Genomic DNA, 22,940 nt, shown 5'->3' on the forward strand with positions numbered 1-22,940 from the left:
TGTTCCAGGGGTCTGCTGGAGGAGCTGAAATATTTAAGTGACCAAAAAAAGTTGTTTAGAAAGGAGACGACAGAGACGACAGAACCAGAAACCATCTGGTTAGTCAGTGGGTGTGTGTATGTGCTTATGTGCTGGCATGTATTCCTAGTACAGTATGTGCTCAGCATTATCTGTAATGAGATACGCAGCAATTTAACTTAATTACATTTGTTAAAAAACTGATTTGCGTATGTAGGTTCGTTGATGTTTTGATTAGGCTCTTTGACTGAATGATTATGGCAATTCAGTTGGTCCCTGCACTTACTATACTTTACACTAATTACCATACTGTAGCTTATCCTTAGTTTTAAGTTATAGTATGTACAGTCTGTACTAAAACTTAAATGAAAGGTAAGCTACAGATAGCTTACCCCCTCATGTATTGCAACACATGAAAGAGTGACAGTACGCCTTTCTTAATACCTGGGAGACATTGGGTTAGTGTTTGTACTCCACTGTATGTGGGCAGAATTCCCTCAGTGCTGTTCAAATGTGAGCATCTTTTCAACTCTTATTTTTCATCGAGGCTTTTTCATCTTTCATCTGCTAGCCACAGGAGAGCCTCTCTGCTCTGCTTTCTTCTTAGTTAATGACTGGAGCGCCACTAATTTGTGACACATCAGAGTTTATCTCCACCTTCCCTTATTCAAATACTCTTAGATTTCTGTTATTATCAATTTATGGTTAGATCAGAATAGCCATCATAATTATTTGGCCTGTACAGAGAATTAAGTCAATGCCACAAGTCTAAATCCACATCTCCATCCATGGCTTAGGAATGGGCTGATTTAGCAAGCTAGCTACTGCAGAACATCAACACAAGCAGGCCAGAAACAGACACGTTTGTCTGACAATGATGACGTTTTGTTAAGAATGTGATTTGATTGGTGTGAAGCCAAATCCAAACTGTCCTCCGTCTGTGTTAATGATCCCTGTCTTATTGTGCTTGGAAGATGGGGGGTGAGGGACAAGTAACAAAATATGCAGTGTGTTGGCACGTTCCATATCCATCTGATAGAGAGATAGATAGATGGAGAGCCCACCTACAGGTATGTGCCCGTCCATCTGTTCATCTTCTGTCCCCTTATTCTGCACCTGCACCTTTTTCCTTTCTCTCCACTCTTTTGTGCTTTCTCCTTTTGCCCACCCCTTTCACGTTGTCCCCACCTTATCGTCCCTTTCCCAGTGCCCATCTTAAGGCCTGTATCGAAAACAAATCCAACACACCCTTTTTCCACACGTGTGTATGTGTGTGCTTGTGTTTGTGTGTGTGTCCTCTTCTTCTCTTTCACTCTCTCTGATGTAATATATCTGTAGTCATCTTTAATCTTCCTGTCCCATTGTTCTCTATAGATTACAGGTGAGTGGGAGCAGCCCCTGCAGAATGACAGCAACTGCCGAAGGTACAAACAGCAACACTACAAACAATGAGCCTCTGTTTGATGTCAAGCATTCATCTGGTTCCTGCTCCTACAAATTGTAGCACTTGTGTGGGCTTAGAGAGAGAGAGAGAGAGAGAGAATCTCTCTTTTCCATCTATTCGTATGATGAGTAGCTCATGAATAGTTAATTTCATCATATACTTATGTTTTCATATACTGTAAAGAAAGGTGCTGTGACTAGCAAGCAGAGAACAAAACAGAAACCAGTTATTCAATGGGTTTATAGGTCTACTTGAAGGACTGTAAACTTAATGGTACAGACAGAAGAACACCAGGGGCTGTTCTTCACTTCCACGGAGGGAGCATGACTTTGCCACCAGTGCCCTCCACGTGTTCTCCAATCCACACAGTGATTTAGTGAGGAGTGCACTCTATATCCACTCACAGACCCAACAAGTGTCTCAACTGGAGATTGCATAGGAATCTGAAGGGCAGCCTCATGATTAATTCTCCATCATGGTTCTGTCTGTGTGAAACGATCTTCCGGCTATTTGCAACAGAAAGAAACCATTGTACAACCCACAAACACTGCTCATTGTTGGAAAATAAGAGGAGAATGAGTGAGATGTGACATGTTGATGGATGGTTGTGTGGAGGAGAGGGCCTTGGATATGGTTATATGGCCAGGAGATTTTCGATTCTTCTGATCAGAGCAGGAACAATGTGGGCCCTCTGTTCCTCTTTATTCCTGTATTCTAGACGCCCTTTGATCAGATAATTGCCCCTCAGACCCGGAGTTTGAAGGCCCTGAGGGTCGCTGTGGCAACGTGGCTCGCCGTCCTATGTTCCATTGAGTGGTCTTTAGTGGGCCCAGCTTGTGTGGGAAGGGGTGCTGTGTGTGCAGAAAGAAAAAGTGTGACATGCTCCACGGGGCACACTGGTCAGTTTATATAGGTGGTTGCTTATAAACTCAGCAAAAAAAGAAACGGCCTCTCACTGTCAACTGAGTTTATTTTCAGCTAACTTAACGTGTAAATATTTGTATGAACATAACAAGATTCAACAACTGTAACATACACTGAACAAGTTCCACAGACATGTGACTAACAGAAATGGAGTAATGTCTCCCTGAACAAAGGGGGGGGGGGGGGGGTCAAAATCAAAAGTAACAGTCAGTATCTGGTGTGGCCACCAGCTGCATTAAGTACTGCAGTGCATCTCCTCCTCATGGACTGCACCAAATTTGCCAGTTCTTGCTGTGAGATGTTACCCCACTCTTCCACCAAGGCACCTGCAAGTTCCCGGACATTTCTGGGGGGAATGGCCCTAGCCCTCACCCTCCGATCCAACAGGTCCCTGACGTGCTCAATGGGATTGAGATTAGGGCTCTTTGCTGGCTATGGTAGAACACTGACATTCCTGTCTTGCGGGAAATGGCATTGTCATGCTGGAGGATCATGTCAGGATGAGCCTGCAGGAAGGGTACCACATGAGGGAGGAGGATGTCTTCCCTGTAACGCACAGCGTTGAGATTGCCTGCAATGACCATAAGCTCAGTCCGATGATTCTGTGACACACCGCCTCAGACCATGACGGACCCTCCACCTCCAAATCGATCCCGCACCAGAGTACAGGCCTCGGAGTAACGCTCATTCCTTCGACGATAAACGCACAAAAAAAATTAACCTTAATTTAACCAGATAGGCTAGTTGAGAACAAGTTCTCATTTGCAACTGCGACCTGGCCAAGATAAAGCAAAGCAGTGTGACACAGACAACAACACCTACCCATCATCCCTGGTGAGACAAAACCTCGACTCGTCAGTGAAGAGCACTTTTTGCCAGTCCTGTCTGGTCCAGCGACGGTGGATTTGTGCCCATAGGCGACATTGTTGCTGGTGATGTCTGGTGAGGATCTGCCTTACAACAGGCCTATAAGCCCTCAGTCCAGCCTCTCTCAGCCTATTGCGGACAGTCTGAGCACTGATGGAGGGATTGGGCGTTTCTGGTGTAACTCGGGCAGTTGTTGTTGCCATCCTGTACCTGTTCCGCAGGTGTGATTTTTGGATGTACCGATCCTGTGCAGGTGTTGTTACACGTGGTCTGCCACTGCAAGGATGATCAGCTGTCCGTCCTGTCTCCCTGTAGTGCTGTCTTAGGCGTCTCACAGTACGGACATTGCAATTTATTGCCTTGGCCACATCTGCAGTCCTCATGCCTCCTTGCAGCATGCCTAAGGCACGTTCACACAGATGGGCAGGGACCCTGGGCATCTTTCTTTAGGTGTTTTTCAGAGTCAGTAGAAAGGCCTCTTTAGTGTCCTAAGTTTTCATAACTGTGACCTTAATTGCCTACCGTCTGTCAGCTGTTAGTGTCTTAACGACCGTTCCACGGGTGCATGTTCATTAATTTTTTATGGTTCATTGAACAACGGTGTTTAAACCCTTTACAATGAAGATCTGTGAAGTTATTTGGATTTTTACTAATTATCTTTGAAATACAGGGTCCTGAAAAAGGGACGTTTCTTTTTTTGCTGAGTTTATATGTCCTGTTTCACTGTATGTACAAGTGGGTAACCTGTACAAGTGTAAGGTTTGACATGTGTATTTTGCATATCCCAACTCCCCCTGAGACGCTCTTAAAGAGTGGGGTCACGACCATGGTGAAAGTTAGATCTGTATGTGGTAACAATACAGTTTCAGATTTAATCAGATTTAAAGTAAAGATAGGACAGTCTTGGGCAGAGTCTGTTGTATGAGTGGATTCCTTCAGCCTCTGGAGATTTGCTGAAAGTCACACAGAGGGATGTGTGTGTGTGTGTGTGTGTGTGTGTGTGTGTGTGTGTGTGTGTGTGTGTGTGTGTGTGTGTGTGTGTGTGTGTGTGTGTGTGTGTGTGTGTGTGTGTGTGTGTGTGTGTGTGTGTGTGTGTGTTTTGCACAGAGAAAAGCCCTGCTCTGAGTTGAATTGGTCTCTACTATGCTGTGCAAATATTTCATCTGTGTTGCTATGCTAATGCCCCACTACACACTATGCAATGGCTCCCAGATGCAGAATGACACAATCACTCAAGCTAGCATCTTGTTTTACAGCAGTGATCCGATCACAACCTACACATTGCACCATACTAGATATTTTCTCTTGCTCTCTCTCCCCCTCATCATTTCTGTTTAGTGTTTGCACACACTCTTTCTCGTTCTTTCTTTCTGTCTCTCTCTCTCTCGTGGACCGTGCAGGTGTAATGAATGAAAATATGTCCACCATTCATATTGGTGTGGCGCACACACACACACAAACACACGCATACACACACACACTTGCAAACACACAGTATAGTAGGGAAGTGTCGCAGGCTTACTAGGCTGTTGGTTTTTAAAGGTTGGTATTGTTGGGTTTTCAGCTTTGACTTATTGTGACTTGTTTTTAATTCATTTTTTTTAAATCCCTTAGTGACATGCCTCAATTGCAAAATACAATTTGGAATTCCTGAAATTATTGTATCTAGGATAGACTAAAAGCACAGGTCTGTGGTGGCTTTCAACATTACACTTTCAAATGTTTCCTTATCTGACCATGTACAATTTTGAACACGAGACCATCTTTGTGTGTGTAAGTAATTTGGGGATATAACAGTTGATTTCTGTGAGTAACTCATCCACCAGTCTGTTGTAAAATAATGTCTTCTTTGCTGGGGGCTGATTTGGGTATAATCCAAAACGTTATTATGGAAAAACGAATTATGCTTATTCTTCCATAATACTTTCCTTTGCTGTTAGATTTAGATTTGCCTCAACACAAAGACTATTTCTTCCTAAAATGCTATGGCAAATGCCCAAGAGGTAATATGAATCTCCAATTATGCACACATATCAACACAGTAGTACAGAAGTTTCTGAAATAGGACATTGTTTATTGAACACAACAAAGCATGTTTGACATGGGCATGAGTGGTCCGCTCTAACATCCAGCAATCTTGTTAATAAAGTTTCATAAAACTCCTGGTATAATAATACAAATGATTAATTCTATAACAACACGTATAACAGTAATAATAATACAATTATTTTTATGAAACAACATTCCTATCAACTCTCCCACCTCTCAATAAATGTATATTTCACTGAGTGGTGGCACTGGAATGGTTGTAAGCTTTGTCTTCTACAAACTTCAGTCGGAAGTCCGCAGTCAAACGTTTTAGACCATACGAGGATGATGCTTATGCTTATGTTTTGAAGTAGTGACATTTTATTATTTTCTTAAAAGCACTTTGGAAGTCCTTGTTGAAGTATGCGTAAATTATGGGATTCAGTAGGGAGTTGGAATACCCGAGCCAGTTAATGACGTCCTCGAGCCACTTTGGCATTTGGCACGACTGGCAAAAGGGCATTACCAGGGCAACGATAAAGAAAGGCAACCAGCAAAATATAAAAGTGCCCATAATGATACCCAGCGTCTTTACCGTTTTGCGCTCTCTGGCCATGGCCATCTTTCTCTTTGCCTCCATGTTCTTATCGTGTCTGCTCTCAAAGAGCGGTTCAGATTTGGGGGTGTTGGGGAGTGGCAGGTTGTTTTTCGAGTTGCTGTGAACCTCGATGATCTCCAGCGACTCGCCTTCCTCCGCGTGCTTGACCGCGCCGTTTACGCACAGGGTCGGTTTGGGCTTCACGCTCCTCTTCCAGCTTTTACTCGGGTCCCCATTGGTCCTCTTGTGGAAAAGAGTAGGGGACAGTCCCAAACAAGAATCAGACACTTTCTTTTTATCTGTTTTACGCACGGTTCTCCTGATTCTAAACCTCGCGGCTTTGAATATCCGCCCATATAAGACCAACATGAGTATCAACGGAATGTAGAACGCGCCAAATGTTGAGTAGATTGTATACCATGGGTCTCGACTAATAATGCATTGCTCGGGGTTTGCTATGTCCTCCGCCTTACTACTCGGCTGGGAACGCATGATCAACATGGGTGGAACAGAGATAGAGAACCCGACAAACCAAGTGACACTGATCAGAACCGCCGCTCTTCTGGGCGTCCTCTTCTTCATATACTCTATGGGTTCGGTAATGGCCCAGTACCTGTCCAAGGCGATGGCGCACAGGTGCAGAATGGATGATGTACAACATAACACATCTAAAGAGATAAAAATATCACACGGTACCTGTCCGAGAGCCCACCTGTTTAAGACTTGGTAAAGGGCAGCCATTGGCAACACCAGAACCGATACCATCAAGTCTGTCACGGCCAGAGACCCGATCAGATAGTTCCCTACATTCTGAAGATTTCTCTCCAGGGCGATAGCTGCAACCACACACGCGTTACCAAATACCGCACAGAGAATGAGCGCAGCCAGCAGAAAGGACGGGAAGATTTGGGAACTTAGTTTCACCTCCTCGGAATCAGCTGTCGAGGTTTCGTTTTGAAAATCAAATAGAAACCATGCGGCCGTCGAGTTGTTTCTTTCCTCCATGTTGATGAAAAAGGAAGCGCTCCTCAGTGACATTGTGTCATCTCCCGTGCCCAATAGAGCTCCACCCTTGGAGAGCGCGTTGTGATCTACAGCTGGACTCTGCGCTGCGCGCTCAGCATTGTATGCACTCTGTGCCGGTTGGTGACGACTGACGAGGGGGTTCATTTATACCAGTGATGGAAAATACGTCAGTTGGCTGTGAGATTGAAAGAGAGATGTTCTGTCCACACCAACAGTTGGACTCTCTGAGAGAGTGCGCGCAGTGAGATGCAGGTGCTATCATCCCTTTACCAACAGGATTTGATAGAGCACTAATAACAATTAATTGGCATAGAAACACACACACACACACACTCGTTTTCAACGTTTTTATTTGTATGATGCATTTATTATTCATTGTTTAGATATGAGCAATAGCCTAAATTATTATAGAAAACCACAGCTGTAACGGAAACCATAGGACTATGCCTGTCCTTTCTCAATTACGAAAATATTACAAACGAATCTGCCATTGCTGTTCTTGCTTTAAAAAAAAGATATGGAATCTATTGAAGTTATTTCTCAGATCAGCACCATGGACAGCGTACCTCGCTGTGACCAGGTCTGATGCTGCCACCTGGCGTAGACCTACATGGCAGCGTGGATTACTTGTGAAGTTTGGTGCATCTGACGCTCCGTAACAAAAAGCAGTGACGTCATTGTCCTCTAACTTTCGGACAATTTTTTTTTCTATTAAATTGTTAATTAATCGTTTCGAAGGGAACGCATAGGAATTTGGAAATCCCAGGTAGGATATGTTACTTTTCAGTATGGCAATTGTTTCAAAAGCCATCGTCATAAACATTTGCCTTTGTCAAAAAGAATGAACAGAAATGTTGAACTAGGAGCACACCGCCTCACGAGAGGAGAGGAGTTTCGTTATTAGATTTCTGCTTGCTAGATTCAGCTCAGCTGGCATGGCTAGTTTTGTATTTCACGCTATTAATAATAATCATTGACATTTGAATGTTGCCTTTTTTATAGAATTTTGTATTTACGTAGTAAATAAAAGACTATCTAAATAAAGCCTAAGTGTTTATTAGCTGTTATGTCATGAAATTGGCGTGACGCTGCTGAATAGGGCTATGGCCATGCACGGTTAGAGGAACTGCATCCATGACCAAGGTTGAGTAGATAGGCCTACTGTCTCAATTTGGACTCTTAGTTGAATTGTTGTCAGTTATGTTAAAACGAAGGCTGTATACGAATATAGGTACACATACAGTAAACCGTTTTTCAGCAGTTTTTCTGAAAACCCAAGAGTCATTATCACATGGATCATATTGTGATTCAACCTCATTTGGGTTCATCTTCTAACAGTGCTTCAGAAAAATTCCCATTAGCCTTATCACCTGTGCTGAATGCATATCACATGTTGTGGTATCCTCTCCATGAGAGGAAATACATGCTCCCTGCCTATTTGTCTGTGTGTTGGCATTTAGCCTACTGTGCCCTCTTTTTCATTTATTCTGTGGCAGATGAGAACAGCAGACATCGGTTTCTATGGACAACCCAGGGGCGGTGGCTATGCTCCGCTGCAGGAAGTGTCGTAAAGGCTTTGTAGACACAACATGCCTGCATCCGGTGAGTGACAGGGTTACTTTTCCAGCTAGTATAGTGTATGTAAAGCACATAGGAAAGCATTCTAGCTCTGACTCCCAAGGCAATATTTCAGAGGCTGTCCATCAAGCGTCTCATGCTGCGTTCGCACAGGCAACCCAATTCTGATGTTTTCCACTAATTGGTATTTTGACCAATCACATCAGATCTTTTTCAGAGCTCATCTGAAGTAATCAAGAGAATTGGGCTGCCTGTCTAAACAAAGCCTCAGAGTAGGAATGCTGATCTTGGATAATTTCCCCCCAGTCCATGTAATCTTATTTATTGTCATCTAAAAGGCAAAACTGATCCTAAATCAGCACCCCTACTCTGAGACATTTCTTACACACAGCCCCTGAAGGGCCCTGCCTTAGACTGCAACAACATCAAAGTAATCTTGAGTGTAGTAAAGGTCAGTGAGTCCAAACAATCCTGTCATTCCCTCCTAAAGTTCATGAAGTCATGACCTAACCTGGTGGAACAAGACGGTCCATAGCTCACATTCTGATTCGTGTTACTGTGACAGTGTTGCTTCCATCCTTCTCCTTGCCCCAACCAGGGTTGTAAAAGAAGGAGTCGGCAACACATTTTATTTTGCACCCCAAAGTTTTTAGAATGAAAAATGTATATATAAAAAAAATACTAAAACCACCAGGAATTCAACTAAAAGTCTGTTCCCAAGTGTTCCCACAAATACAAGATTCTCAATGTAATCAAGGTATGAAAGGATTGTTATTTTCAAATTCCATCTCTTTTTGAGTTTAGTTGTCAATATGCACTGTACAAGTTGTCTTAATTATGTTCACCATCCTCTCTGACAAAAATCGGCCCGTGGCTGAATCTAGTTTCCTGCCCCTGATGTAAAGTCTCTCAGTGGTAGGTGAGAAAATAGAGCAGCACGTGTCTCTAGCAATTTATTAGCATCCCCATTAGTCGCTGCTAACACAGCAGCTACTCTTCCTGGGGTCCACACAGAAGACAAAACATGAAATGCTACAAAACATCAAGAGACAATAACAACTCAAGGACATATCTACACGCATTTAAAATAAGTATGTACACTTTCATACACTAAGGCTACTGTACATCTGTAACGATTTTCGTTGGTGGAAGGAGAGGAGGACCAAAGTGCAGCATGGTACGTATCCATAATACTTTTCATCCAGAATGAATACACCAACAAGAACAACAAAACGATAAACAAACAGTTCTCACAGGTGCAAAGAACACTAACCAGAAAATAACTACCCACAAATCATAGTGGGAAAACAGGCTGCCTAAGTGTGGTTCTCAATCAGTGGCAGCTGTCAATCGTTGTCTCTGATTGAGAACCATACTTAGGCAGCCTGTTTTCCCACTATGGGTTGTGGGTAGTTGTTTTCTGTCTTTGTATTCTGTACCAGACAGAACTGTTTCGGTCTCGTTCATTCTCTTTTGTTGTTTTTGTCATTCTGTGTTCAGTTCATTTGATTAAATTGACGATGAACACTTACCACGCTGTGTGTTGGTCCTATGATTCCTATTCCTCATCATCAGACGAGGAGGAGAGCCGTTACAACATCACTATAGACAACTATAGCTTTCGCAACGCACAGTGCAGCTTTTACCTAAACTACTTAAGACACACTCATTCAACCAATTATACATTCACATTTACGCCGGCACATATACATTTCACTATTCTGCTTATGTGAAATAAACAAAACCGTGCATCAGACGGTGTTTCACCATAGGTCCTTCACTCCTGTTGAGTTCATAAAAGGAAAAGAGCAATGTTTCTTCAGTAGGGAGAGCCAGGCTGGTGTTATAACATATGGTTATGAGTTGACCCGGGTCTGTACTGGGTAAAGATGGTAGCTTATCTCCCTACAGATAGTGCCTGATGATGACACAACGGCAGCAGGTACATGCAGCGTCTGGCACATGAACGTTGATACACTGCCAGAGTGGATACTGACGTCAGTTCACCAGGTAAGGCTTTGTGTTTGTACAGGTGTGTGCTAGTGTTTGATTTGCACTGTGTTCTTTTGTAACTTTTGGATAAAAATTTAAGACAAGCCTATCAGTTTTTTCTGTTCTAATGTCCTCTTTCTGCAGGCCCAGTGGACAGTGGGGAAGCTGAACTGTGAGAACTGTGGTGCTCGCCTGGGTGGCTTCAACTTTCTCAACAACACCAAATGCCCCTGTGGTCAGGAGTCCACCGTGCACCTTAGCAAGAGTCGGGTTGACCAGGACCACAAACGCTACCTTCATGTGGTCAGACCGCAGACGACGAGAGGTAGGGGAGGACCGGGCTGCCTGAAGGGCGAGCCGGTGGGTTCTCACAGTGAGCAGTACAGGTCAGAGGTCGGGGAGGACTTTCTTGTTGGCTCACAGCTCTGCTGTACTTCTGTGTCCCGCCTTAACGCTGAGAGCCGACCAATCACAACACACCCAGATGCCTTTTTCCAGTTGGCTGACATCAGAGCCACCCAATCAGTTCCATTGAGCTCCCCCAGCATTGTTTCTCATACAAAGTTTGGTGCGAGGGGCAGGTTGGAACCCTCCTGTAGCTCTGGCTCCCAGACTGGCCCTGTTGAAGTGACTGAGGGAGAGGTGAGGACTGGGACAGAGCAGCTGCCCTATTCACCTGTTGTGTCCTACACCCCTCATCTATTTGCAACTAGTATTATTAGGTCACCTACCTGCCTATCACGTCTGACTAGAGAGGCCCCTGGTTCTCGTCTTCTCTCCCTGAGAGGGCCAGGTGTCTCCCACATCCCTGGAGAGCAGGAGGAGGCCGTGGAGGAGGAGAGAAGAGGAACCCCCACAGAGCTCCAGGCCCAGGTAGTAGCCAACAATGCTTCTCCAGCCCTACAAAGGTTCAGCAAGAAAGAGAAGAACCGGCTGAAGAGCCAGAGGAGGAAACAGAGGAAGAAAGAGCGCTGGCTCCACTCCCAGGAACAGGTGAGAATTGGTCATGGCCTCAATTGAGATCGGACGGTTATTTCCAGGTAGAGAGAAAGAGACATTTGCTTTGGCAATGTTAAAATATGTTTCCCATGCCAATAAAGCCATTGAATTGAGATAAGTGCCGGTAAGAAAGACATCTGGCTGTAATAGAAATGTCTAATGGAGTTATGCATGTAATGATAAGTCAAACATTCATACAGTTTAGTTTGTCCAGTATTTTAGTTACATTGCATTTTTGTGAGATTATTCTTGACCATTTTGTTGAGCTGACAAGATGACCACAGTGGAGTCCCTGTGGTTGTTAGTCTGACACTGTTTACCACAAGCAGTTACAGTGGGGCAAAAAAACGATTTAGTCAGCCACCAATTGTGCAAGTTCTCCTACTTAAAAAGATGAGAGAGGTCTGTAATTTTCATCATAGGTACACTTCAACTATGACAGACAAAATGAGGGAAAAAATTCCAGAAAATCACATTGTAGGATTTTTAATGAATTTATTTGCAAATTATGGTGGAAAATACGTATTTGGTCAATAACAAACAAGCAAGATTTCTGGCTCTCACAGACCTGTAACTTCTTCTTTAAGAGTCTCCTCTGTCCTCCACTCGTTACCTGTATTAATGGCACCTGTTTGAACTTGTTATCAGTATAAAAGACACCTGTCCACAACCTCAAACAGTCACACTCCAAACTCCACTATGGCCAAGACCAAAGAGCTGTCAAAGGACACCAGAAACAAAATTGTAGACCTGCACCAGGCTGGGAAGACTGAATCTGCAATAGGTAAGCAGCTTGGTTTGAAGAAATCAACTGTGGGAGCAATTATTAGGAAATGGAAGACATACAAGACCACTGATAATCTCCCTCGATCTGGGGCTCCACGCAAGATCTCACCCCGTGGGGTCAAAATGATTACAAGAACGGTGAGCAAAAATCCCAGAACCACACGGGGGGACCTAGTGAATGACCTGCAGAGAGCTGGGACCAAAGTAACAAAGCCTACCATCAGTAAAACACTACGCCGCCAGGGACTCAAATACTGCAGTGCCAGACGTGTCCCCCTGCTTAAGCCAGTACATGTCCAGGCCCGTCTGAAGTTTGCTAGAGAGCATTTGGATGATCCAGAAGAAGATTGGGAGAATGTCATATGGTCAGATGAAACCAAAATATAACTTTTTGGTAAACTCAACTCGTCGTGTTTGGAGGACAAAGAATGCTGAGTTGCATCCAAAGAACACCATACCTACTGTGAAGCATGGGGGTGGAAACATCATGCTTTGGGGCTGTTTTTCTGCAAAGGGACCAGGACGACTGATCCATGTAAAGGAAAGAATGAATGGGGCCATGTATCGTGAGATTTTGAGTGAAAACCTCCTTCCATCAGCAAGGGCATTGAAGATGAAACGTGGCTGGGTCTTTCAGCATGACAATGATCCAAAACACACCGCCCGGGCAATGAAGGAGTGGCTTCGTAAGAAACATTTCAAGGTCCTGGAGTGGCCTAGCCAGTCTCCAGATCTCAACACCATAGAAAATCTTTGGAGGGAGTTGAATGTCCGTGTTGCCCAGCAACAGCCCCAAAACATCACTGCTCTAGAGGAGATCTGCATGGAGGAATGGACCAAAATACCAGCAACAGTGTGTGAAAACCTTGTGAAGACTTACAGAAAACGTTTGACCTCTGTCATTGCCAACAAAGGGTATATAACAAAGTATTGAGAAACTTTTGTTATTGACCAAATACTTATTTTCCACCATAATTTGCAAATAAATTCATTAAAAATCCTACAATGTGATTTTCTCGATTTTTTTTCCTCATTTTGTCTGTCATAGTTGGAAGTGTACCTATGATGAAAATTACAGGCGCCTCTCATCTTTTTAAGTGGGAGAACTTGCACAATTGGTGGCTTACTAAATACTTTTTTGCCCCACTGTACATGTATGACACACATTTCAAATTCCTTCACCTTACTTTGACTGTGTCTGGAAGGGGGGAAGTTATATCTTGCCTTTGATAATGTCGTCGCCCATCAGCTAAGCAAACACAAGCACAGAAGATTAGTGAGTTGGGTGTTGCCTGCCAGGTGGGTGACTACATTTCCCTGTGTTGTCAGCAGTAGCAGAGAGATTGTTGGTTGACAGTGGCCAGTGTGGACCTACAGTGTATACGATTGAGAGACACTTACAGTACTGTGGAGTGTGGACTACAGGTACTGCGCTTGTTCTAGTCTAACTGACCGTAGAAAAGAACAACACCATGGCATTCTCTTGTGGATGAACCCATATTATAGGTTGATTTATGTGGTTTGATAAAGTTGGCTAATCTTGTGCCAAGATGAGTTTAATTGTTTTTGGTTGATAGCTTGTAAACTCAAGCCCTTCCACGAACCACTCTCGTCATGGTTACAGTCGGTCTCTGTTTTATGGGTATCTGAATTGGGGTGACTAGTGCATGTCAACAAGCCGTCCATTCTCCCCAAACCATAGACTCTATTGCCGGCCAGTATTCTCTCACAATGACACTCGACGGGCTGATTGGAGTGCTCTCATATCATATGTGAGCATCATGAACAAAGAGATGTAAAAAGCAACAAATGGGCCAAATGTCCCCTCCTTTTCTGAAATTCAGAAGATGGAAGCACCTGCGAAATCGTGATTTGTCCAAATGATCAGTGATGACAAATCAAAGTGCCAGAAACAAAGTTCCTCGCTAATCGTTGCATCCCACAGTCTGTTGACAGACGCTATGATACCATTTATGTTACGTGCGTCTGTCCACAAGAGATTAGTAGTGTTACTGTTAGATATTATTTTCCATATTGCCTCACTATTATTTGATCTTATTGTATATAGAGTGTGACAGGGCTGCTAACAGACAGTGAGGAGGTGGACAGAGAGGACTACACCTGTGCTGTGTGCCTGGATGTCTACTTCAGTCCCTATAGCTGTCACCCCTGTGGCCACATCTTCTGTGAGCCCTGCCTCCGCACGCTGGCCAAGAACCGGCCAGCCAACACCCCCTGTCCCCTCTGCCGCACCCTCATCTCACACACACTCTTCCAGAAAGGTGAGTTACGGCTTCAATTTATGGTGCATACTCCTCCCAATGGTTCTGTTATTGATAACAAATAGCCGTTTTCTCCATAGCTGTAAATAGTAAGAAGCCCTTTGAGAGTTTTAACTAAATTGTTTAATTGCCTTTTGGTTTCAGAGCTCAACCAAACAGCTAAGACTTTTTTCCCGAAGGTCTACCACTCACGGAAACACAACTTTCAAAAAGCCAACTATGCTAAATTGCCTCTTCCCAACTGCCCAAAACGTTTCCGCATCTTTTGGGGTAAGGTATATTGTGGATGTGTTGCTTGCAGTAGATATCTGATCATCTGTAACTCAGTTTGTCTTATTTTTGTGCAGTCTTGTAAGCTCTTATGCAACAAACATGTTATTCTCATGTAACTAATGAGTTTCTCACAAAGTGAATGTCTCTTTTAGTTAACTAGCATGCCAAGCTTGAGCAGTCCTAAACAAAAAAACATTATTGTAAATGTGTACACCAGGGACTGTGTCTGCCTCCCTCTCTGACCCCAGTTTTCCTGTTTGTATCCCAGGGTACCAGGGGCAGGTGGCTCCAGGGAGGTGGTGGCACTTTGCCCCAGCAGGCTTCGCCCTGGATGCCCTGGACCTGGCCGACATGCGCGGCTGGTTCTTCGATATTGACCTGGTCATCATCTACATCCACTCTGTCAACTGGATACTGGCCCTGCTGGTTCTTTGCTTTCTAGCATACTTCTTCTTGTCTTGAGTGCCATTTGTGTATTTAGCCAGTGATGGCTGACCTCTAAAAATGGTACAGCTGAGGTTTCTGGGTGACGTAGTATTGTGCCTAATGGTGCTTACTGCCAGGAAATTCACCTGTCACCTCCATATGTTAACTTGAATCATGAGCAGTCCTGAGGGGAACTGGAACTGTGAGGTGTTTTTTTGTTGCAGTTGGGGAGGTCATATATATAGAAATACCAGTACTCAAATTAAGTTGTGTAGATGGGCTTATTTCATATTTTGTGAGAGTTGTACATACAATCTTTTCACTGTAAATCCAAAATTGTTTTATGAGGGATAGAAGTGTAATAGAAGTGAAAACGAAAGACCAATAATTATTATTGTTTAAAAAAAAACAGGTTAGGAAATGCACAGAGATCTATAATAATAGCCCTATTTTGATAGATGTATGACCAGTGGGCCCGCTCTGTCAAGGACTTCCCTCAGGTCATCAACATGACGGTAGCATAATCACATACAGTACCAGTCAAAAGTTTGGACACACTTACTCATTCCAGGGTTTTTCTTTATTTTGACTATATTCTACATTGTAGAATAATAGTGAAGGCGTCAACTAGGAAATAACATGTGGAATCATGTAGAAAGCAAAAAAAGTGTTAAACAAATCAAAATCTATTTTATATTTGAGATTCTTCAAAGTAGCCACCCTTTGCCTGGATGACAGCTTTGTGCCCTCTTGGCATTCTCTCAACCAGCATCATGAGGTAGTCACCTGGAATGTGTTTCAATTAACAGGTGTGCATTGTTAAAAGTTAATTTGTGGAATTTCTATCCTTCTCAATGTGTTTGAGGCAATCAGTTGTGTTGTGACAAGGTAAGGGTGGTATACAGAAGATAGCAAGTCCAAGTCCATATTATGGCAAGAACAGCTCAAATAAGCAAAGAGAAATGACAGTCCATCATTACTTTCAGACATGAAGGTCAGTCAATACGGAAATGTCAGAGGATAAGTTCATTAGAGTTAACTGCACCTCAGAAATTGCAGCCCAAAAAAAAATGTTTCACACAGTTCAAGTAACAGACACATCACAACATCAACTGGTCAGAGGAGAATGAGTGAATCAGGCCTTCATCGTCGATATTGCTGCAAAGAAACCACTACTTAAGGAAACTAATAAGAAGAAGAAGAGACTTGCTTGGGCCAAGAAACACAACCAATGGACATTAGACCAGTGGAAATCTGTCCTTTGGTCTGATGAGTCCAAATGTGAGATTTTTGGTTCCAACCACGGTGTCTTTTTGAGATGCATAGTAGGTGAACGGATTACCTCCGCATGTGTAGTTCCCACCGTGAAGCATGGACGAGGTGGTGTGGGTGTGCTTTGCCGGTGACACTGTCTGATTTGATTTAGAATTCAACGCACACTTAACCAGCATGGCTACCACAGCATTCTGCAGCGATACACTGTCCCATCTGGTTTGCGCTTAGTGGGACTAACATTTTTCAACAGGACAATGACCCAACACACCTTCAAGCTGTGTAAGGGCTATTTGACCAATAAGGAGAGTGATGGAGTGCTGCATCAGATGATCTGGCCTCCACAATCACCCAAACTCAACCCAATGGAGATGAGTTGGACTGCAGAGTGACGGAAAAGCAGCCAACAAGTGCTCAGCATATGTGGGAAGACTGTTGGAAAAGCATTCCAGGTGAAGCTGGTTGAGAGAACGCCAAGAGTGTGCAAAGCTGTCATCAAGGCAAAGGGTGGCTACTTTTATGTATATTTTGATTTGTTTAACACTTTTTTGGTTACTACATGATTCCATATGTGTTCTTTCATAGTTTTGATGTCTTCACTAGTATTCTACAATGTAGGAAATAGTACAAATAAAGGAAAACCCTTTAATGAGTAGGTGTGTTCAAACTTTTGATAATGTACATCTCATATAACTATAAACTTTTTATTCAATATGCACTACATGACCAAAAGTATGTGGATACCTGCTCGTCAAACATCTCATTGCAAAATCATGGGCATTAATATGGAGTAGCCCCTTACTGCTATAACAGCTTCCACTCTTCTGGGAAGGCTTTCCTCTAGATGTTGGAACATTGCTGTTGGGTCAAGGGCGTTACTGAGGTCGGGCACAAATGTTGGGCAATTAGGCATAGCTCGCAGTTGGCGTTCCAATTCATCCCAATGGTGTTCTAAGGGGTTGAGGTCAGCGCTCTGTGCAGGCCAGTCAAGTTCTTCCACACCTATCTTGACAAACCATTTCTGTATGAGCCTCGGCTTGTGCACTGGGGCATTATCGTGCTGAAACAGGAAAGGGACTTAAGTTGGATGCACAGAATTGTCTAGAATATCATTGTATGCTGCAGTGTTAAGATTTCCCTTCACTGGAACTAAGTTGCCTAGCCCAAACCATGAAAAACAGCCCCAGACCATTATTGCTTCACCAAACTTTACAGTTGGCACTATTCATTGGGGCGTTCTCCTGGCATCTGCCAAACCCAGATTTGTCAGAGGGACTGACAGTAAAGTGTGATTCATTACTCCGGAAAACGAGTTTCCACTGCTCCAGAGTCCAATGATGGAGAGCTTTACACCACTCCAGCCAACGATTAGCATTGCACATGGTGATCTTAGGCTTGTGTGCAGCTGCTCAGCCATTGAAACACATTTCTTGAACAGTTCTTGGCAGTATGGCAGCTTGGAACTGGGTTGTGAGTGAACAGAACAGATTATTTTTACGCACTACACGCTTCAGCACTCGGCGGTCCCGTTCTGTGAGCTTCTGTGGCCTACCACTTCACAGCTGAGCTCTTGTTCCTCCTAGACGTTTCCACTTCACATTAACAGCACTTGACCGGGGCAGCTCTAGCTTTGAAGAAATTTGACAAAATTACTTGTTGGAAAGGTGGCATTGCTATGAGGCACTACATTGAAAGACGCTGAGCTCTTCTGTAAGGCCATTCTGCTGCCGATGTTTGTCTATGGAGATTTTATACACCAATTTTATACACCTGTCAGCAACAGGTGTGTGCGAAATAGCCGAATCCACTGATTTGAAAGGGTGTCCACATACTTTTGTATATATAGTGTATTTTAGTACTGTTGCAATTTTGTGTGTTGCAGGGACTCATTGTAATATTTTGTCTTACCAGTGTGTCATTCAGTGTATTACCAATGATAGACATCTTTTAGAACATTTTACAGAACAAATTGCCAAATCTCTGGTAAGTTATGTGTCAAATGTACAGTTTTCATTGGTTTGCAATTGTGGTGACAATAATACATTGGTTTGCTTGCAGCCAACAGTAGCCTGTATGTCTGTATTCTGTATTTCACATCGGTCGGGGAGGCTGTGATGTGCGTAAATTGATGAGATTTACTTTGAGCATTCATATTCCTGCTGGTCTTTGAATGTGCTGTTGCTCATACCAGATACGAATCATATTTGTAGATATTTGCGTTTATTCTCAATACTTTCCTGCGACAGACCCGCTTGCTTTGGAGTCGTCGACGCCTCAACAGTTAACGGGATGCCGGAGCAGTGACAAATGGTTGGCTCAGGCTCCCCATGAATTCGCTTCTCAGGTGAAAACACGACATTAGACCGTTCAGCCGCAGTTGGCCTTCTGCTGGGGTGAAGGTGACTCGTTTCGCCGCTGAGGAGAGAGATGCAGAGAAGAAGCTGCGAGCCGTCCACTACTTGCTGTCGTCCTGCAAGCTGAACATACGAATATTATAGATAGGCTGGCCGTGGGATTTTATCAGTGACTGTGTATGCATGTGTTCTGCACCGAACGGGCGCATTAACCGCCCCAGATCCGCAGCGAACATTTTCCAGCTCGGCAAACCACCGCAGAGGGACCCCGAGCGCCGGGAGAGCACCGAGAGCGCGCGGAAAGCCCAGCGGGCCGTAGGCGACTGTAGGATGGTGAGATATGATCTATCGTGCATTATTGGTAAAAGCAATGGAGTCATTTCTGTCGTACTAGTATAAGAGCAGACACCATCCTATATATATTTTACCCACAACAAATTAAAATGAGCAACGCTAGATATTCTAAATGTAATTATCCAGAGACATTTTCTTACCAAGCTACATTTATCTGCCAACTAAGTCCTAGATGGGAGTCCAGGAGCCATAGAGAAATTCATTTAAGAATGTCCTTGAATGTTTTCTTAACGCTTTAAGGTGCGATAGACTAAATAATGTATGTTGCACTCAGAAGGGCATGCCACAAGGATAGCTACTACAATATTACACCAATGTGCCACAATTAGTAGTTGTGTGTATATATCTATGTATATATGTGTGTGTCTTTATAGTGCAATAGTGTTATTAAAGTTTAGGCCTATATTGGGCCCTTGAAAACCTATGGAGCTATGCATTGACTTGCTGAAAGGGGTTATGTGTACATGTTGCTTCTCAGACTGTCCAAGAATTCAACACTCTTGTGGCGCTGTACCGAGAACAGGTCATCTCTATTGGGGAGATTTCTGCCGATTGTCCCTCTTTACGGGCCGTGCTGCACCGTACCAGGACCAAAGGATGCGCTATGGCCCAAGCTGCCCATCAGAACCTCACCGTGATATCTGGGTCTGGGTAAGGAATCTGCGTCTACGATATACGGATAGGCTACAATTTATGAATGTGATCTGTTGACATCTTCAGTCGTCACTGGAGCTGTCCACGGTGCTAGTGTGTCAATCCAAGCCCTGCTATTCGACAGGATAATTAAATACAGTAGCAGGTTTGGGTTCAATTTAAATTCAGAAAGTAAACCAAATTCCAATTCCACGTTTTACTAAAACCAATTAAAGAGAATTGATATTGGAATTTCAGTGTAGACTACTTCCTGAATTGACTGGAATTCAAATTAAATGTACCCCAAGCCTGTACAGTGGGCTACTTGGAATCTATGATACAGTCACTGGATATGATATGTTGATGTCTTCAATTGCTGCTGGAGCTGTCCTTGTTGCTAAGTGTAATCTACTCATAAATTATCTGCTCTTCCTTAGCCATTAAAGACCCCTCACACCTCCAGTCTCTTTAGAGCAAGGATGGGCAATTAGCGCCTGCGGTCCCCCTTAAGAGGGCCCATGGATCAACAAAATGTTACTTAGGGCCTTATCGACTGCATGTGTGGGTGGGTATGGATGTGGATATGCAGACCCCTAAGCCACTGTCACCCCCCATGATGAGTTCAGATTTTTTTGTGGTCCTCACCAAAGTTGCCCACCCCTGCTTTAGAGCCAGGGGGTTTCACGAAGGGCTAGAATAGGAGCCAGTGATAAGATTTGAAACAGTCCATTCTCCTACTGTATGTGTATGTGTTGTAGGCCAGAGGATGGGGAGATCCACCCAGAGATCTGCCGGCTCTTCATCCAGCTGCAGTGCTGCCTGGAGATGTTCATCACGGAGATGCTCAAGTCCATGTGTCTATTGGGGGTACTGCAGCTCCACAGGAAAGGTGAAATACCAATCTCAACCAGCAGAGGGCAGGATAGTAGCTACAATATTTTGTATTTATTTTTTTATTTCGCCTTTATTTAACCAGGTAGGCTAGTTGAGAACAAGTTCTCATTTGCAACTACGACCTGGCCAAGATAAAGCAAAGCAGTGTGACACAGACAACAACACAGAGTTACACATGGAGTAAACAATAAACAAGCCAATAACACAATAAACAAATCAATGACACAGTAGAAAAAAGAAAGTCTATATACAGTGTGTGCAAAAGGCATGAGGAGGTAGGCAATAAATAGGCCATAGGAGCGAATAGTTACAATTTAGCAGATTAACACTGGAGTGATAAATGAGCAGATGATGATGTGCAGGTAGAGATACTGGTGTGCAAAAGAGCAGAAAAGTAAATAAAATAAAAATAGTATGGGGATGAGGTAGATAGATTGGGTGGGCTATTTACAGATGGACTATGTACAGCTGCAGCGATCGTTTAGCTGCTCAGATAGAGTTGTTGTTTAAAGTTGGTGAGGGAAATAAAAGTCTCCAACTTCAGCGATTTTTGCAATTCGTTCCAGTCACTGGCAGCAGAGAACTGGAAGGAAAGGCGGCCAAATGAGGTGTTGGCTTTGGGGATGATCAGTGAGATATACCTGCTGGAACATGTGTTATCATGACCAGTGAACTTTGATAAGGCAGAGCTTTCCCCAGCATAGACTTATAGATGACCTGGAGCCAGTGGGTCTGGCAACGAATATGTAGCGAGGGCCAGCCGACTAAAGCATACAGGTCGTGGTGGGTGGTATAAGGTGATTTGGTAACAAAACTGATGGCACTGTGATAGACTGCATCCAGTTTGCTGAGTAGAGTATTGGAAGCTATTTTTTTAGATGACATTACCGAAGTTGAGGATCGGTAGGATAGTCAGTTTTACTAGGTTAAGTTTGGCGGCGTGAGTGAAGGAGGCTTTGTTGCGAAATAGAAAGCCAATTCTAGATTGGATTTTTGATTGGAGATGTTTAATATGAGTCTGGAAGGAGAGTTTACAGTCTAGCCAGACACCTAGGTATTTATAGTTGTCCACATATTCTAGGTCGGAACCGTCCAGGGTGGTGATGCTAGTCGGGCGGGCGGGTGCGGGCAGCGAACGGTTGAAAAGCATGCATTTGATTTTACTAGCGTTTAAGACCAGTTGGAGGCCACGGAAGGAGTGTTGTATGGCATTGAAATATGCCATACAATATGAAATACATGGCATCACAGGTTACCCAGTATTATATGTTGATCATATCCCAGGAAAGGATTCATACCCAGAGCCCAGGCTGGACTTCAAGATGGATGAGAGTTCTGATGTACCCATCCTGGAGGAGCGCTCCTCCTCACCTGTGGACTACCAACATGAGTCCTGGCTGGTGTGCACCGATATTGAAAACATAGAGAGGTATAGTGTAATACAATATGCTTACACACTCATGGTCTCTCATGGTCAACAGAAAGCTCAGGCCACATAGTACTGTTTAAGCCATACATGAATAGGATTATCAACAGATTGGACATTACAAGTTATAGTAGACGTTCATGTTTCAGTTTGTGTATAGGCTTCCTCTGTGACCATGTAGAGGTGGTAAATGGATTTACCCATGATTCACCCTGTCTCCTCAGGGACATGCGAGAGATGAGAAACCTACTCAGCAAACTTAGGGAGACCATGCCTTTACCACTAAAAAACCAAGGTAAGTAGCATTTGTACTGTAAGAGTGTGTTAAATCATGAAAGATACACAAGATGGAAGGCACTGCACTGTACTCAGGTTCCTCTGTCTGTGTTGTCTAGATGACAGCAGTCTGCTGAATCTCACTCAATACCCGCTAGTCAGGCAGAGGAAGAGGCGCTTCTCTGGGTTCTGCTGCCTGGTGTCTGGCTGAGTCAGTCGGGTCCTGCAGGCAGCAGCAAGGGCAGCACACCAACCCTACACAACACCTTACATGTTATTACTGCCATTTGGGGAAGGAACTTTCTGATCAGTCTGTCTTTATTTTGTAATATGATTATATGTAGAAAAAGCTATTCAAATATAATGTTACAAACATGCATATTTTGCTATTATATTATTCAAGCTGTCTCTCTTTGTAGAAAAGGAGGACCCTTAGGTCTATAGACGAGCACAAACGGATGTGCCAAACTGATGCCATGAGAGATGCATT

At 43.7% G+C, this 22,940-nt stretch overlaps 3 protein-coding genes across 3 annotated transcripts; 2 read left to right on the plus strand and 1 right to left on the minus strand.

The window, feature by feature from the left end:
• Positions 1-5,639: 5,639 nt before the first annotated feature.
• On the minus strand, positions 5,640-6,884 carry LOC139409934 (5-hydroxytryptamine receptor 1A-beta-like). The gene has a single exon (XM_071155342.1). The coding sequence runs from the start codon at positions 6,882-6,884 to the stop codon at positions 5,640-5,642; it is 1,245 nt and encodes a 414-aa protein (XP_071011443.1).
• Positions 6,885-7,321: 437 nt separating this feature from the next.
• On the plus strand, positions 7,322-18,575 carry LOC139408595 (ring finger protein 180b). The gene is made up of 7 exons (XM_071152663.1): positions 7,322-7,671; positions 8,402-8,507; positions 10,395-10,493; positions 10,620-11,468; positions 14,329-14,542; positions 14,687-14,812; positions 15,084-18,575. The coding sequence occupies exons 2-7, from the start codon at positions 8,427-8,429 to the stop codon at positions 15,275-15,277; spliced, it is 1,563 nt and encodes a 520-aa protein (XP_071008764.1). The 5' UTR covers positions 7,322-7,671; positions 8,402-8,426; the 3' UTR covers positions 15,278-18,575.
• A 202-nt stretch (positions 18,576-18,777) lies between these two features.
• LOC139408596 (regulator of G protein signaling 7 binding protein b) lies at positions 18,778-22,854 on the plus strand. The gene is made up of 6 exons (XM_071152664.1): positions 18,778-19,200; positions 19,700-19,872; positions 20,613-20,743; positions 22,033-22,177; positions 22,399-22,469; positions 22,570-22,854. Exons 1-6 carry the CDS (start codon positions 19,051-19,053, stop codon positions 22,659-22,661), a joined length of 762 nt encoding a protein of 253 aa, XP_071008765.1. The 5' UTR covers positions 18,778-19,050; the 3' UTR covers positions 22,662-22,854.
• Positions 22,855-22,940: the final 86 nt, after the last annotated feature.

Source organism: Oncorhynchus clarkii, chromosome 5 (genome assembly GCF_045791955.1).
Source record: "Oncorhynchus clarkii lewisi isolate Uvic-CL-2024 chromosome 5, UVic_Ocla_1.0, whole genome shotgun sequence".
Taxonomy (NCBI): Eukaryota; Metazoa; Chordata; class Actinopteri; order Salmoniformes; family Salmonidae; genus Oncorhynchus; species Oncorhynchus clarkii.

Bases quoted from the DNA above. Each gene is read 5' to 3' on its own strand.
- LOC139409934 (XM_071155342.1), bottom strand. From the start codon at position 6,884: ATGGAGGAAAGAAACAACTCGACGGCCGCATGGTTTCTATTTGATTTT.
- LOC139408595 (XM_071152663.1), top strand. From the start codon at position 8,427: ATGGACAACCCAGGGGCGGTGGCTATGCTCCGCTGCAGGAAGTGTCGT. The intron at 8,508-10,394 runs GTGAGTGACAGG...ATCTCCCTACAG, and splicing joins ACACAACATGCCTGCATCCG to ATAGTGCCTGATGATGACAC. The intron at 14,813-15,083 runs GTAAGGTATATT...TTTGTATCCCAG, and splicing joins ACGTTTCCGCATCTTTTGGG to GGTACCAGGGGCAGGTGGCT.
- LOC139408596 (XM_071152664.1), top strand. From the start codon at position 19,051: ATGTGTTCTGCACCGAACGGGCGCATTAACCGCCCCAGATCCGCAGCG. The intron at 19,873-20,612 runs GTAAGGAATCTG...TATGTGTTGTAG, and splicing joins ACCGTGATATCTGGGTCTGG to GCCAGAGGATGGGGAGATCC. The intron at 22,178-22,398 runs GTATAGTGTAAT...CTGTCTCCTCAG, and splicing joins GATATTGAAAACATAGAGAG to GGACATGCGAGAGATGAGAA.